Here is a 17571-nt window from a genome sequence, read left to right on the forward strand (position 1 = left end):
AAAGAATCTGCCTTCCAATGCCGGGTATGCGGGTTCGATCCCTGGTCAGGGAACTAAGATCCCACATGCCGTGGGGCAACTAAGCCCTTGAGCCCCAACTACTGAGCTTGTGCACCTCAAGGAGAGAGCCTGTGTGCCACAAACTACAGAGCCCACAAGCCCTGGAGCCCACGCGCTCTGAAGCCTGCGCATCACAACTAGAGAGAGAAAACCGGCACGCCGCAACTAGAGAGAAGCTCACGCACTGCAACGAAGAGCCAGCATGCCTCAACAAAGATCCTGCAACTAAGACCAAATGCAGCCAAAAAATAATAATAAAATAAATTAAGAAAAAAACTGTAGCAACTTCCAAAATGCTGAAGAGATTTAAAATCATAATAGTCTTATTACAACCGTATACTTTAAACCTGATAAACTAGAGAAGAGATGACAGTAAAAGAACTGACAGAAAACCTAAATGACAAAAACAAGAAACAGAGTGATTACAGATGGCAAATGATCCTACAAAGTAGGTGGTAACTGAAGAGACGTGCCAACTGCTCCCTAACCCTTACAATAATTGAGAATATTTTTATAGACACTCCAGGAAGTTCAAAGACTTTCCGATATTTTTTTTTAACTGTTAAAGTCAAAAGTAATATATACCAATGGTAAAAAAAAAAAAAAAAAAATTCAAATACTACAAACAGGTACATGCTCATCACCCCTTTATAGAAGTGAGCTAAAATCATAAAATTAGTCAACCTTGTGAGACATTTGGCCCATATCCTTATCAGCTAGGGTGGTAGTTTTCAAAGAACATTCCACTTCAGTATGGATTAGAAAGGGCAAAGGGTGATGACCAGAGTTGGAAAGGAATTCTAACAGAAGAGATAGGAAGTCCAAAAGCCAATCTGCTTATGTGACTAGGACTAGCTCTTCACTAAAATCACCGTAAATTTCCCCTATAAGTCAACCCTCCTGTTAGTCTAACTGTGGACAAAAGATGCTTCAAAATAACTGTGACAATCCTAAATTTCCAAAAAAATAACACTGAAGCCTCTAACATCAAATCTTATTTATGCTGCATACTAGCTTTAAACTCTAAGGTACTAAATAGCAGTGTGATTAAAGTGATTAAAGCAGTGTACATTGTTAGTTTAATTATATAATTCACACTGTTGGAGCAGCCCTGGAGAAATGAAGGTGGGGCAGGGGGGAAAGGTCAGAGGCTATTAAAAAAAAGTTTTATGGAAGATTAAAGAGCAGGAGGAGGGAGCTTCCCTGGTGGCGCAGTGCTTGAGAGTCCACCTGCCGATGCAAGAGACATGGGTTCATGCCCCGGTCCAGGAAGATCCCACATGCCGCGGAGCGGCTGGGCCCGTGAGCCATGGCCGCTGAGCCTGCGCGTCCAGAGCCTGTGCTCCGCAACAGGAGAGGCCACAAGAGTGAGAGACCTGCGTACCATTAAAAAAAAAAAAAAAAAGGAGCACGTGGAGGAAAACAAAGGCTAAAAGAAAGGCCAGATATAAAACTGATATAAAACTGAGGAGGAGATATGGGGATATATGTATACATATAGCTGATTCACTTTAATATACAGCAGAAACTAACACAACATTGTAAAGCAATTATACTCCAATAAAGATGTTTAAAAAAAAAACTGAGGGTAGAGGCTAGACTGACCTCTTCTTTGGAGAACTCTGAATGAAGGAAAAGGCAATACTTTAGAAAGATACATATTTGCTTAGCTTGTGTGTTTAAGGAAAGAAGTAAAGTGGGAATCAAGCCCTACAGCTGCACAAGGAAACTGTTGGGGATAATGGAAAAGTTCTATATCTTGATTATGATGGTAGTTACACGGCTGTATGCGTTTCTGAACTCAGAAAACTTACACTAAAAAAGAATAAATTTTACTGTATGTAAATTATAACTTAATCAACCTAACATTAAAAAAAAGCTATTAACAGCTAAAATGCTGATTAACCTTATAAAGTTTATCACAAGAAACAAAAACAAGAATAAACATCTTTTTTTTACCTTGAACTTATTTTTTTAATTGTAGTTGATTTACAATGTTGTGTTGGTTTCAGGTGTACAGCAAAGTGATTCAATCACATGTACACACACACACACACACATACGCATGCACTTTTTCAGTTTCTTTTCCATTAAAGGTTATTATAAGGTACTGAATATAGTTCCCTGCAATATTACAGCAGGACTTTGTTTTTACCTATTTTACATATAGTAGTGTGTATCTGTTAATCCCAAACTCCTAATTCATCCCTCTCTCCCATCTTTCCCCTTTGGTAACCATGTTTGTTTTCTATGTCTGTGAACCTATTTGTTTTGTAAATAAGTGCCTTTGTATTTTTTTAGATCCCACATATAAGTGATATCATATGATATGTGCCTTTCTCTGACTTACTTCACTTAGTATGATAATCTCTAGGTCCATTCGTGTTGCTGCAAATGGCATTATTTCATTCGTTTTTATGGCTAATATTCCTGTGTGTGTGTGCGTGTGTGTACACCACATCTTCTTTATCCATTCCTCTGTCGATGGACACTTAGGCTGTTCCCATGTCTTGGCTATTATGAATAGTGCTGCTATGAACATTGGGGTGCATGTTGTCTTTTCAAATTATAGTTTTCTCTGGATATATGTCCAGGAATGGGACTGCTGGATCATATGGTAACTCTATTTTTAGTTTTTTAAGGAAACTCCATGCTGTTTTCCATAGCAGCTGCACCAATTACATTCCCACCAACAGTGTAGAAGGTTTCCCTTTCTTTACACCCTCTCCAGCATTTATTATTTGTAGATTTTTTTGATGATGGTCATTCTGACCAGAGTGAGGTTACATCTCAATGTAGTTTTGATTTACATTTCTCTAATAATTAGCAATGTTGAGCATCTTTTCATGTGCCTGTTGGTTATCTGTTTGTCTTCTCTGGAGAAACGTCTCTTTAGGTCTTCTGCTCATTTTTTGACTGGGTCGTTTTCTTTTTTTTTATATAGAGCCATATGAGCTGTTTGTATATTTTGGAGATTAATCCCTTGTCGGTCACACTGTTTGCAACTATTTTCTCCCATTCTGTAGGTTGTCTTTTTGTTTTGTTGATGGTTTCCTTTGCTGTGCAAAAGCTCTTAAGTTTAACTAGGTCCCATTTGTTCATTTTTGCTTTTAAGAATAGCATCTTTTAACTATTTGGGTTGATGTTTTACAATGTTGAAAAATCTAAGCAAACTGTTTGAGGTATATAATGAAGCATGGTTTTTAAATTCTGTTCCCATCTTCCACCGTTAGTGTCTCTCTTAAATGGAAACTAGTTTCTGACATTTTTCCTGTGTAACCCAGCGGCTGAGGTTTTCAGCCAGCAACAGGAGCCGCAATGTCAGGCAAAGAGACTCAGCACCCGGCTCTCTCAGGGCCTTTCTTCTGGCTCTAGACATGGAGAAGCAGACACATCTACCATACGCTCCACAACCAGAGAACAAGCTAAATGCTATAAACCTGTTTGTTTCTAGACTCCTATTATGTTCAAAGCTTTTTTCTCTTTGATTTTCCTCCCATCCTCAGAGAAGTCTTGCCTCAAGGTTACCCCAAGAGTCTACCTTAATGCTAAGAAGTCTCTCCGGAGCCCCCATGCCAGTTAGATGCTTCCATAGCACCCTATGGATTGCTTCTCACACTATTCCATAGGTAGCTGTTTCTGGATCCATTTCCTCTAAAACTCAAGGCCAAAATGCTGAAGAAGGGCCAAGACTTATTTTTTTGTAGTCCCAGCATGCAGCTAGTTCCTGACAGAGAGGAAGCACCCAATAAAAGTTTCTCGAATGATATTCTAAAAAAGTACTTCTGTCCACTCTGAGAAAATGTACATTTATACAGTTTTACCTATAAGTTCAAAAAATCTATCTAGGGCCTACAATCCCTGCAGAGGCTTCCTGGGTTCAGATGCCTAGTGTAAACTTATTCCAGTTTCATCTTGCGTATACAATGGGATGAGCAGAGGGTCAGTTGTCCACATCTGATCTAGAATAAGGATAAGGAATTAGTAAAATGTTCCCAAGGAATTACAGGGCAGAAAGGATTACAGGTAGGTATGGGCCACCCACTCTTTTTTTTTTTTTTTAATTCTTCCAGTGCCAATCTTGCAGGTTCAGGGTTGTCCTGTATTAGATAAAAATAATGGGAATTCCCTCACAGTTGTACCACAGATGAAGATGTGGGATAGGAGAACTTCACGGATGTATTGTTCTTATCTGATTATAAGACACAAAATGCCTACATAAAATATACACTTGGAGAGTATAATAATAAATTGATCTATATTAGGCCTTGCAACACATGGGCCAAGGTCCAAAAAGGTTCTTTATATGGTGGGGGTTGCGGAGGGGGGGAATGGTAATGTTCAGAGGAGTGGTACTACTACCTATATCCATGCTATAATTTTCCCAAGGAACTCGATTCTGTGGGATTGGACCATCCCCAACTCTAGACACAGGGGGTGTGGTTAGAGACCCTGGTCTAACACTATTACCTAGAGTCTCTCAGAGTCAACCATGGGATTGATGTTAAAGTGGCCATATATTTACTATTACTATTTCTAAAGTGAAATAATAAATAAGTAACCAGAACAGAAGTAAGACTCATAGGCCTGTGGTCAGCCCCCTTAGTCACATCCCCTTCCTGAAATAAGTTTCCTGTATATAAAGGCATGTGAAGGAAGGTAGTCCTGGAGAAAATTAAAGACTGTTCAATTCATCATGGAATCAAAAGGCAGGGAATGAGTTTTAGCAATATTTGCCAAATTAGTATTAGTATTTTTGATTAGATTAGTAATTCTACATATTACCATTTTAAAATTTTACTTCAAGGAAAAGATGAGGCCCTCTGGTATCCACCCATGTCCCCAGGTCCATTTCCTTAAATGCTACTACCTATTTCCTTTTTGTGGAATACTTTTACATTCAGGATCTAATGTTATCTTTTTTTTTTTTAATTAAAAAAAAATTTTTTTTTATACAGCAGGTTCTTATTAGTTATCCATTTTATACATATTAGTGTATATATGTCAATCCCAATCTCCCAATTCATCCTACCACCACCATCACCCCCCACCCTGCTTTCCCCCCTTGGTGTCCACGTTTGTTCTCTACATCTGTGTCTCTATTTCTGCCTTGCAAACCAGTTCATCTGTACCATTTTTCTAGATTCCACATATATGTGTTAATATACAATATGTTTTTCTCTTTCTGACTTACTTCACTCTGTATGACAGTCTCTAGGTCCATCCATACCTCTACAAATGACCCAATTTCATTCCTTTTATGGCTGAGTAATATTCCATTGTATATATGTACCACATCTTCTTTACAGGATCTAATGTTATCTCTACACACACACAAAACAACAAGTCTCTAATGGCTTTGCCATTAGCTGCTGACTACAGTTGGGAAATCTTCATCATGCTCAAAGCAAACCATCCTGTGTCATATCACGGCAGATCCTTGGCCAAATTGCCTCCAGTAAGTCTTTCAAAAAAGATGTGCAAACAGGGCTTCCCTGGTGGCGCAGTGGTTGAGAGCCTGCCTGCCGATGCAGGGGACGCGGGTCCGTGCCCCGGTCTAAAAAAAAAGATGTGCAAACATTAGCTGCACAATATATTATAATTCACCTTCCAAAAGACAAATTTTAAAAATCTGTATTTTTACTCTGTACACGTACACTGTAACTTTCTCAGAATGCTTTATTATTATATTTAAACACGTTTTAATGTTTTTGTACTGATAAGACTAAGAGTACTAGGGGGAAGCAGCCGCAAGGCACAGGGATATTAGCTCGGGGCTTTGTGACAGCCTGGAGGGGTGGGATGGGGAGAGTGGGAGGGAGGGAGACGAAGAGGGAAGACATATGGGAACATATGTATATGTGTAGCTGATTCACTTTGTTGTAGAGCAGAAACTAACACACCATTGTAAAGCAATTATACCCCAATAAAGATGTTTAAAAAAAAAGACTAAGAGTAAGGAAAGCTCTCAGTTATTTTGTGGAACAAAACAAAAAAAATCTGTTGAAGCTAAATACCACATTGATACGATATTTTTCATGCCAAGTCTCTATCTCAATCAAACAAACAAAAAGAGTTGACCCTATATAACTCCTCCCCATTCACAAATACACCCTCACCCTTTTGAGGACTATAAAACAAGAATGACAATCATAAATCAACCAGGGACTTTGTGTTCCTATCTAAGTGAAACATTTAGAGAATATTTTTCATATAATTTTCATATAAATGATAATGTACTTTATTGTCACCAGAGGTCATGGCCAGCCAGGTGATAACAGGTTTTAAGTTAGGTCTCAAAAGAACCCATCAGTCCCAATACCTTCTTGAGTAGGCTCTGTATCTTCCCATATCTTTTATCTATTTCCCATCCCTCTCCATCCTCAACACTTAAGCTCAAACATTAAGCTTGGCGAGGAACAAGACACTCTTACGGCCTCTCTAGAAAGCAATTAAATGGTCCAATGAAGCTGTACATGCTGACTGGTCCCTCCTCGCTAGTCAAAAACATTAACCTTAATACATTTTTTTAAAAACTTTCCTTAAGTAGCTAAATATCAAGATAACTAAATGAATGTAATAATCAAGATTAACACTCACAAAATGGGGGCAAAGCATTATCCATGGCATAACTCCATAAATTGCGTTCTTCTTCTAAGCATAATTCAATAAAATATGGGCTCAATAGGCTTTTCAAAAAAAAAAAAAACGTATGTCAGAGAACAGACTGGTGGTTGCCAAAGGGGAGGAGGAAGTGAAATGTGTGATGGGGATCCAGAAGCACAAACTTTCAGTTATAAAATAAATAAGTCATGGGGATGTAAAGTAAAACATGGAGAGTACAGTCAATAACATTGTATTAACTCTGTATGGTGACAGATGGTAACTAGACTTACAGTGGTGATCATTTAGCAATGCATACAAATGTTAAATTAAATCACTATGTTGTACATCTGAAAGTAATAAAATGTTGTATGTTAGTTATACCTCAATAAAAAATATATATATATGTGCTCACTGACAGAGCTAAAATGAAGTATGCAACACAGTAGGCAAGAATAAGTAAGTAAAACTTGACAACATAAAATTTCAATGTCTCTCTATAAGTATATCCTTCAATCTAGTATTTATAAAAAAATAGTTTTACCTAAAATGTAATCATCTGAATTGAAAAAGGCATTTGAGGTCAGTTTTCTGGAAACCAAAGAAGTAAACTACTGAAGATCTTCTAAAAATAAATACACTAAAATGGGGTCAACAAACTTTTTCCATAAAGGTCCAGAAAGGAAGTATTTCGGGTTTTGTAAGCCGTATGGTCTTCATCACAACTATTCAACTCTGCCATTGTAGTATCACAGCATTGTAACACCTATAGAAAATACGTAAATGAGTAAGTGTGGTTGTGTTCTGAAAACTTTATTTACAAAACAAGGTGGCCAACTCCTACACAAAAATATAGATCCTCTGTCATAACAATGTTTATATGCAAGGATGACATGAGAAATGTCACTCTAAATGGCTATTCTCTGACAATAATTTCTTTTTAGTTAAGAGGGTACAGTATCACCTGCATTTAAAAAATAAAAACCTATGTTCAGGCTTCCCTGGTGGCACAGTGGTTAAGAATCTGCCTGCCAACACAGGGGACACGGGTTCGAGCCCTCGTCTGGGAAGATTGCACATGCTGCAGAGCAACTAAGCCCATGTGCCACAACTACTGAGCCTGTGCTCTAGAGCCCTCGAGCCACAACTACTGAGCCGCGTGCCACAACTACTGAAGCCCACGCGCCTAGAGCCCGTGCTCCGCAACAAGAAAAGCCACCGCAATGACAAGCCCGCGCACTGCAACAAACAATAGCCCCCGGTTGCTACAACTAGAGAAAGCCCGCACGCAGCAACGAAGACCCAACGCAGCCAAAAAAAAATAAATTTTTTTAAATGCTTAAAAAAAAAAAAAAAAAAAGAACCTATGTTCACTAAATAATGTGTTTTGAAAGGAAAACTGACCTCTATATAACCTCTATGACCAGAGAGTAAAAAGCCTGGGGGTGGGGAGGAGAGGGAGGGAGCCGGAGGAGTGTAGGGGAAGCAAGGTGAATGAATATTAACCTATAATTTGTATTCTCAGAACTACTTGCCAAAGCTAATAGTTAACAGAGTATGTAAGACACATTTGTGCCCTCAAGAAGCTCATAACATAGTTAAAAGAGCAAACTTATTTTTTCCCTCTGCATTTCAAAACCCTCAACATTAAGGGCACATGGGATTATAAGAACATTTTTTAAAAGATGCTCACAACCTAGACTTTAAAATAAAGACATATATATATATATTTTTTTTTTTTTTTGCGGTATGCAGGCCTCTCAGTGTTGTGGCCTCTCGCGTTGCCGTTGCGGAGCACAGGCTCCGGACGCGCAGGCTCAGCAGCCCTGGCTCACGGGCCCCGCCGCTCCGCAGCATGTAGGATCTTCCCGGACTGGGGCACGAACCCGTGTCCCCTGCATTGGCAGGTGGACTCTCAACCACTGCGCCACCAGGGAAGCCCCCAAAGACATATTTTTAATGGAGATTTACATTTTTATAAACAGAAAGAGAAAAGACTTCATAAAATCATATTACATCCAGAATTCTATATTTCTTTCTTTTTATTTTTCTATATCAATTCAACATTCCTATCAGTAACTACAGCTCACTGCAGGGGCATAGCCTCCTGAAAGGATTTGTCAAGACCTTGTTTGGAATGGTGGCGCTGAACTGGAAAAATCCCTAGGTGGTTCTGATCCCTCTACTTGCTTCCTCCCTCCGACTCCAATCCCCATGCCAAGAAACCCTCCTATGTATCACAATCTTCTCTCAAAATACACAAAGGCAGATTTCTCCATTGTGAAAGCAGAATCCTGAATCATAAAATATACTGAAAGTAATCAATTTTTGTGCCTTCCTTCAAGGTAGGCTCTATCATCAAAAGGTTAAGTTTGTGTAACGAGAAAAAAAATTCCCAAGTCTGCAAGAATTAAGAAGAAAACCTTTATCCCCAGGTCTGTCATTAATCAGGAAAGTAAAGCCATTTCAACTAGGAATAAATTCCTAGCAAAAATATTAATTATTTAAAATGGGAAAATACATAATGCATAAATTTTTTATTATAATTTTAGGCCTAATCCCATTCTTTTTTTAATCTGACTGAATTTACAACTAGTTCCTTTTTAAAATTATATACCTATCCAGAAGATTGCTCTAAATAATTTTTCAGGAGAAAATATGATTAATTCTACCACTTAAAAGCAGAAAAATAAATCACAGTACATCACTAGAGCGAAGGAAATCAAAGACTAAAATAGAAGACCCTAAAGAAAAAAAAATATATATGTATGCACACTGTAATTAGCAAGCACTACAGACAAGAGGAATTTTAACTTCAACATCAAAAATGAGAGATGCCTCAAGGTGAACGCTTAGGTGGGATTTTTTTTTTTTTTGCTTTGTTTTCTTTTTTTACCATGAGCATGTAATTTATAATTTTTAAAAGTTTTATAACTGAAAGACAATTTTGACATATAGGAAAAAATGTACTCTTCACCAGGAACTACATTTAAGATTTTCTCATTAGAAGAAATATGAGGGACTCCATTAGCTTAAGCCACCAGATATGGTATACAAATGAATGCATGCAGTTATGTCCCAATAAAACTTTACAAAACACAAGCAGTGGTGCAGCCCTCAGACAGTAGTTTGCCAAACTCCTGCTTAAAACAGCCCTGTTTTTAAACCAATGTTAGATTATTTAAGATTACAGATACATAAGAGATAAACTATCTACATACAATTATTCCACTCCATCAAGCCTTTTCTACCTTCAGTGAAAAATGCCACAAGCAGCAGTGGTCAAAACTGCTGACAGGAAAGGAAAGAAAGGTCACTGTGTTAACCAAACCTGTCCCTGAAACAATCACTTAATTTAGATCAATCATTCAACTCAGGATACATGGTCTCCTAGCCTCAAAGACTAGTAAGAAGACAACACATGCATACAAACAACTGCTACTAATCAGTGTGGCTTACTACCTCAGCATGATAGAAATAACCACGAACATCTGCAAAATGTTTCATGGTTTAACATGTTTCCATATGTTTCTTAAGAGAGTCTCATAACAACCCTGTGAAGTACAGAAAGCACTTGGTATCATTCTCATTTTACACAAAGCTCAAAAGCAGTAGAGCTAGGATTTGAACCTCTGATATTACAGCATTACACCTCTTCAGTGCAGCTTTCTGCTAGGAGCTGACAACAGAGGTGGAGGCATTTAGACTGAGCCTCAAAGAATGAGCAGGATTTTGATAGGTGAAGAGCCCGTAGCATTCCAAGGAAACAACATACACAGAAGTCTAGAAGCAGGGAAATACTATGCGTGTGAAGGGAATGCTGGGTTGGTTCAAGAAAGGCAGGCAAGGGAAATACAGCTAGAAAGATGGGTTGAAAGCATAGGGAGAGCTTTAAGTACCTGACAGTGACTGTACATGACCCTATAGGCAATGAGAAATCAGATGGTTTGGAGATGGAAGAAAACATAATGAAGCTCTTATCATGTGTTTAAACAAAAGAACTGCCTCATATTCAAGGATGTTAAGTTATGAGGTAGTGTTATAGGGAGATTAGACTTTCATAAGTGCTCTGCAGGACTGGATAGATGGGTCTAAAAGAAAGGAAAGTAGTAGCAGGCTATCTCTGTAGTTTCAATGTCTGAATTGATGGTTCCTATAGGTACCCTATAGTATCCCACCCCCAAAAGTTAAACCAGTGTCTGAAATTACCTTAAATTTTCCTACATTTTATCCAAAACTTACCGAATCTTCTGGAGGTTTCTGGATTTTTCCCCAATCCACAGAAGGTCCCTTTTCTTGCAAAAATCTATGAAATAGCTTCCGAAATCCATCAAGGTCTTTTTTAGTGTGCTATGAGAATAGAAGTCGTTGTTATAACTAGCAGAATGCTTAATATTTAATAAAAACAGACATATATTGTACATTTAAAATACCTTTCAGTGAAATTCTTATACGTTTAAAACATGGAGTACAGCAGAGACTTTTTTACACCCCAATTTAAAACTAAAGAGGAAAAAAAGCTAATAGGAACCACACTTAAAGGAATACAAGTAAACTCGCCATCTCCCACCTGTATCATGTAATCTGAACACCATTTGGCCTGTGGGAATTCCAACTGGTTCTCTACATTTACTCACCAATGTATTTCTCTACTTCTTTTAAGTGACAATCTTCACCAAAAGAACAAGGAGGGACAAAAATGAGCTAACCTCAAAACATTAAGTATAAATTGAAATTTGAAAATAAAAAGGATAATCTATTGATTTATAAGTAGAAAAGTAAACACCTGCCTATTCTGGGAAACCTCTATCATAGCTGTCAGAGTAGCACAGTTCTGTTAGAACTGGCTCTTTGGAAAAGGCATGCAGGATATAAGGTTGATCAATTAACTTCTCACAATTTTAACTCAACACTGGTATCCATTTTTCCATCCAATGATACCAAAACACAGATCACATAAATTGTAATTTTGTTCTGATTCTTTCAAACTTTAGAAACTTACCAGAATTTAAAAAATAAAAAAGACAATGGTTTTATAATGGGCAAATATTGAAAATCCTTAATTATTGAGCAATCCTAGTTTTTTAAATATATCACTACATCTTGTGCTTATTAAGGCTAGATGATCAGTAGCAGCAATAGCAACTCAGTATGTAGATGGAGGAAAGCAAAAACAGTGTAGGGTCCTTACTTCAAACTCATGTGATGGTGCTGTGGTGAGTATCTTTTCTAGTTCCTTCTTCACAGATAATTCTAGTTCTTGTCGAATGACTTCTTGGAACTGAGAAGCGCCATCCTGAGACATTGCTTTGCTGAGATCTTAAAACAGAAATATAAAAACCACAGACTGAGAACTCAGACAGCCACTCAAACAGCTGGTAAACCACAACCAATTTATTTCTGGTGTGCCAGCAAATGAAAAGGGCTCAATCTTCTGGTCCCATCAATCTCCAGGAGGATTTTAGCATTGTCAACTAGTTATGACTCAATAATCATATGCACTCAAATTTGACTGTTTGGTACATCTATATGCTTTACAGGTGTATCTAAAATACTCAACACTTTGGGGGAGATGAAGCAGGTGGAAGTAAAATGATTAATCTTCATTTGAGCATACAGTTCCATCTCCGCTGATGTTTCTGTCCTAGCTGTCAAAGCTGGAAAAAAATGAGAACGCCTGGAATAACATTAATAAGGGCATATTTTATAGAACCTGTCCTTATGGAACTGCTGCCTCATAAGAGAACTGAAGGGTTTGGCAACTGAAGCCAAATTGACTCCTTCCTCCTCCAGGACAGATGAAAAATTTAAGGAATCCTTTCCATTTTAGAAGGGGAGCCACTCTAGCTCATATTCCTCCCTAAAGAAGAACCTCTTGAGAGATACTGGCTATTCCAAAGTGCCTCTACTTTCCTGGCATCAAAATTTTCATTTTAAAAGGAGAAGGGCACAGGGCTGCCTCCCTGTTTCTGGTTCCTAATTTCAGCCAAACTTTTCAATGCTCATGTGTGTTGGACAAGACTATCAGGACTTCTGGCATAGCTGGGCACCTCTATGACAGATGGATCTCACTAAAGGTGACAGAAATGCCCCTTAGATGAAAACAAACAAAGAAAAACGCAGAAAAAGAAAACATCCCAGGCCCAAGTACCTTAGGAGAAAAATGCCAACAAGGTTGTTTTACATACTTCATTATCTAGACAGAAATTATCCTGTCTACTTCTTGTAAAATAAGGAACAATCGGATTATTGTTCACCCCCTCTTTATCCTCAACACCTAACTCAATCTTATTTTATAAATGTATTTTTGAAGCTTATGTTCAAACATTTCTTTTGATAGCTAGTTAGTTCTACAAATGTTGGTTAATTTAGCAAAACCATATTTCAATATACCTAAAAACACTCCCACATACCATAAATTCCTTCATTTGTTATCTGGGCAGAAGGAAGCATATAGACAGAATTAAAGGCAACATAATGAATATTTTAAAGATAGTTTTGAGAGCAGAAATTAGTAAATTACTATTAAAAATTAGTAAATATGTAATTCCTGACGTAATTTAATGTAGACAGCCTTTCCCAAACACCGAAAAATGTTAACAAATGAGTTATTTATCATAGCTCTTCAAAATAAAAAGTATACACACAATTTCCAACACATTAAAATTTTAAAAAATACAAGGGAATTTGTTGAAAGCACACAACCTAATCCTAAAATAGTGTTTTCTAACTGTGCTTTTCTCAAAGGCTTAAGTTTATGGACTCCAGTAAAATTACCAAAATGACCCACACTGTAGTTCATAAATAACTTCTCTGTGAGCTAAGAAACATCATAAGAAACACACGCCTTTATGTATGTTCCATAAACAACATAAAGATATGTTTCAACTAGTAAGTAGCAATTTGATTATAATATGTAAAAAATGATGATAATGGATGAACACGTTAGCATAACTTTTTTTTTGCACATAAAGGGTTTACTTTAAATGTTTTAAGGATAGGACAGAGTTACATAATTATAAAATTACAGAATTAACAGACTTATATTGTTTATACTTATAAATGCAGAGAACAGGTAACTATCTACACATTGTATGAAATAAAATTAAAATTAAAAATGAATTCAAGCTTGAAAGTTGAGGTCATTTTACCTAATTTTAAAATGCAAATACGAAGACCTCTGAACTATATACCTTCACTCAAACTGCACTAATGATGGAAAACACAAAAAGCACAGCATTCCCAAGGAACCACAAACATTTCGACCATAATTATTTTCTGTTATAATAATTGTTCCTATTTTGTCTTTGGAGAACTTTTTTTTTTTTTAAGACAATCACCTTAAGCATGTTTTTAGACAGTACAATTTGTGACAATCAAAACACAGTCTTCTAGGGCTTCCCTGCTGGCGCAGTGGTTGAGAGTCCGCCTGCCGATGCAGGGGACACGGGTCCATGTCCCGGTCCGGGAGGATCCCAGATGCCGCGGAGCGGCTAGGCCCGTGAGCCACAACTACTGAGCCCTCGCGGCTAGAGCCTGTGCTGTGCAACAAGAGAAGCCACCGCAATGAGAAGCCTGCGCACCTCAACAAAGAGTAGCCCCCTCTCGCAGCAACTAGAGAAAGCCCGCGCGCAGCAACGAAGACCCAACGCAGCCAAAAAAAAAAAAAAAAAAAATCTCGAGTTGTGACAAATATCCCTAACTTTGATTGGTTTGATATAGCACCAAATGCAGATGAAGAACAATTTGTATTCCTTCTACCCCTCTACAAATCTTAACAGCTTTTACAACAAAGAACGTTATAAGCCTATTACCTCTTCCACCTCATTCCACTGCTGTTTCCTTCCCCTTCCCCTGGGCAAAGTGCTACTATGAAGTTCTGATTTTAAGTGATTAACGAATAAGGGCTTCTAAGGAATAAAGAATTTTCAATCTTAAGCACCTGGCACAGACTAGGAAGCATGGAGCTAGAAACCATTTCCCTTTGCAGTGCCCTCTTTTATCCATCCTGAATTTTTTAAGAAAGGTCTGGAATTTCTGGTAGGAAAAGAAGTATAGAACTCAGAAGCTTTCTTGGACTTAACATTCTCAGGTTACACTTCTGGCAATGGCAGCTGTGTTTCTAATGGAAGGTCAATTAAAGAATCCACTGAATAATGCAAGCTTTCTAACCTCCTAAGATGTTTTGTACCACCTCACTTCCTAGCAATAGAGAATTGATCCCCCTCCACTTTAGACAGAGAGAGCATTTTAGGAATCAAACATTTCATTACCTCAATCATAAATCAAAACATTTTTAGACACGAGACAGAGCATTTAATCTACCCTCAACATTTTACAGATGAGGAAACTGAGGGTGAAAAGTTAAATGACCTACCCAAAGTCACAGAGCAGGCTAATGCTGGAAGCAAAGCCAATTTATTCTGAGCCCAATTCCACCACAGTGAGGTAGAAATACCCTGCTCATTTTTTCCCTCCTAGTCTGGCTCTCTTTAATCTTTGGCACAAAATCCCCAAATAACACTCTCCTCTGAAAGCATATCTATCAGAATGTCTTCTTATGCCCAGTTGGAACAGACAGGAAACTCCCTACCACATGAAACTGGGTTTACTACAATTGTCTTAGTTGACTTAATGACAATTTAGTAAATTGGGGATAGAACAAGCAGTAGGCCTTTCGAAACTTTTCCCGTACCTCAATTTCCTAATTCTTTCCTGTTTACGAGAACTAAGATTTCAACACCATCGACTTTCCCCTATCCAACTGGAGCCAAAAAAGGAGGGAGGGGAAGAGAAGAGGAGGAAGAAAGGAATAGAATTGAGAAGTAGGAGACTAGCAAGTGATTGTTTTCATTTCTTAATTCAGGTATTTCATTTTATCCATTTCAGCAACTAAGAAGTGTACATAATACCCTTCCCTGACATCCTGATACTGGCAAACAAAACAACTTCACATTCCAAAGCAGAAAGCTAGCTTCACAAGGAGCAGGCCAGAGATAACACCTAGAGCAACTAAGAAGGTGAGGAGCCCTCCCTCCCAGGCCACCTCCCACCACTCGTTAAATCTGATTAGTCCCAACCTTCCTTGAAAACCCACAATAAAAGGTACCCAAAGTCACAGAATTGGCAAGCTCACTTAATCTTAAACCAGGAAATGACCTGTGAGCCAAATAAGTACGAAACTCTAAGAACGTATTGGCAACTGGAAATAACCATGAATAAAGCCGAGGACATATGCTGAGTAGAATTATGACTTATTAAACTTAACCAGCCTCTCCCGGGCTCTTACTGCAGTCCTTTAAACCAGTTGTTTGCGAATATTCCTCTAGAAAAGCTCTTATTCTTTGGATTCAGCTACCCAGTATTATCTTACATCTTCTACCTCTCTAACCATGCCTCAGTTTCCATAACTGGCTCCTTCTTTCTTCTCCTACTTCCTGGGTTTCCTAAGATTCTGTCCTCAGACCATTTTCCCCCTCAATTATTTCCTTATCCATCTCCTTACTGATAACTCCCAAATACATCCTGATCTTTTTTTCCTGAGCTCCAGGCTCACATTCCCAACTGCCTTCTAGACCTTTTGCACCTGGATACCCAGCTGGGTACCTCAAGCTCAACATGTCCAAAACAAAACTCATCATCTAAACTAAATTCATCTCCCTGCCTCCACCCCTCCCGCCTCGGCACCCCATGGCATTAACATTCTCCTAGTCACTCCGAGGTGACCTAGAAATCTCAGTCACAGTTGGCTCTTCCCTCCTTTCCCCTCATATTACATCCAATCCAATACCAAACTTCCTAATTGAACTGCCACCATTCCATTCATTGCTTTCCATTCGCACTACTGCTACTTTAATTTCACTCTCCTGGTCATGATGACAACAGCTTTCTAACTAGTCTACCCATCTGTCACTCTAATCTGGTGGTACCAGGCAGAATGGATTCATTCCCTTAAACTGCAACTCTAATCATGTCACTTCTCCATTTGATGGGATTTTCATTTGATGGTAAAGAAATACAAATTCCTTAGCCAGGCATACCTTAAAAGCCAAGCTGAAGTACTTTTCTGAGTAGCCAAAGCTAAAGAAAGCGCTCAAGCAGAATGCCTAAAGGCTCCAAGTTCCTATCTCAATAGTAGTTCTAAAACTTTAATATGCATGCAGATCACCTGGAGGGCTTGTTAAAACACATGATTCCTGGGCAAGCTCCCAGAGATCCTGCCTCTGGGTCTGGAGTGAGGAGAATATGCATTTCAAATAACTGAATGCAGCCAGTATTGCCTTGAGTAGCTCTGATATAGACTCTACTCCATTTATTTGAACACGTTTGTATCAGCCATGCATATCAATCATCTTCCTACCCCATTGCTATTCTGGTCACCTATTCTCTGCCCCAAGGCCTTCAGAAATGGCACCAGGCCCAGACTGGTCTAAAGCCTTCCCAGGGACTGGTTTAAATGTGAAACATAAAATGATTCTGGCCAGTGAGCAACAAAGATATAGTATGCAAAGGACTTTGGATAAAGGCGTTCCTCATTGAAAAAAGAGACACCTGAGAAAAATAGTACCTTTTCCATCCCTGGCCACAATGAGTATGTGTCCACCCCTCACCTTCAGTTTCTTCTGCCATTTAGTGACTTTGAAGAAAGCTGACCCAATAACGAGACAAATATACTTAAGAGAAGGAAGAAAAGACTGATGCAGTCTTTGCACGGAATCAACCAACCCTGGAACATCCTACTTCAAGATTCATGTGATGTAAGTAAGTCCCTCATTTTTTAAGCCAACTGAGTTGGCATTTTTCTGCTCTATGAAATTAAAACCATCCTAACTATTATAAGACTGTTCCAAAACACAGGAGAGAAAAATAGAAATTAAAGGCCCAGTTGTGAATTCCAAAGTCATGAGA

At 38.3% G+C, this 17571-nt stretch overlaps 1 protein-coding gene across 6 annotated transcripts in view; it reads right to left on the reverse strand.

Moving 5' to 3' along the window:
* UGP2 (UDP-glucose pyrophosphorylase 2) overlaps positions 1-17571 on the reverse strand; it is a 55225-nt gene that overhangs the window by 27879 nt on the left and 9775 nt on the right. For 4 of the 6 annotated variants that reach the window (XM_024753055.1, XM_024753050.1, XM_024753051.1 and 1 more), the window contains exons 2-3: positions 11855-11982; positions 10906-11013 (exon numbers count right to left, since the gene is read on the reverse strand). In XM_024753055.1, the coding sequence (XP_024608823.1) occupies positions 10906-11013; positions 11855-11968 (222 nt within the window). In that variant the 5' untranslated portion in view covers positions 11969-11982. Of the gene's footprint in view, positions 1-6660; positions 7146-7323; positions 7430-10905; positions 11014-11854; positions 11983-17571 lie in introns of those variants that run through there. The other 2 variants (XM_024753052.1, XM_024753054.1) reach the window with 2 other exon arrangements.

The sequence above is a fragment of the Neophocaena asiaeorientalis genome, unplaced genomic scaffold (assembly GCF_003031525.2).
Source record: "Neophocaena asiaeorientalis asiaeorientalis breed wild unplaced genomic scaffold, Neophocaena_asiaeorientalis_V1.1 scaffold100, whole genome shotgun sequence".
NCBI lineage: Eukaryota > Metazoa > Chordata > Mammalia > Artiodactyla > Phocoenidae > Neophocaena > Neophocaena asiaeorientalis.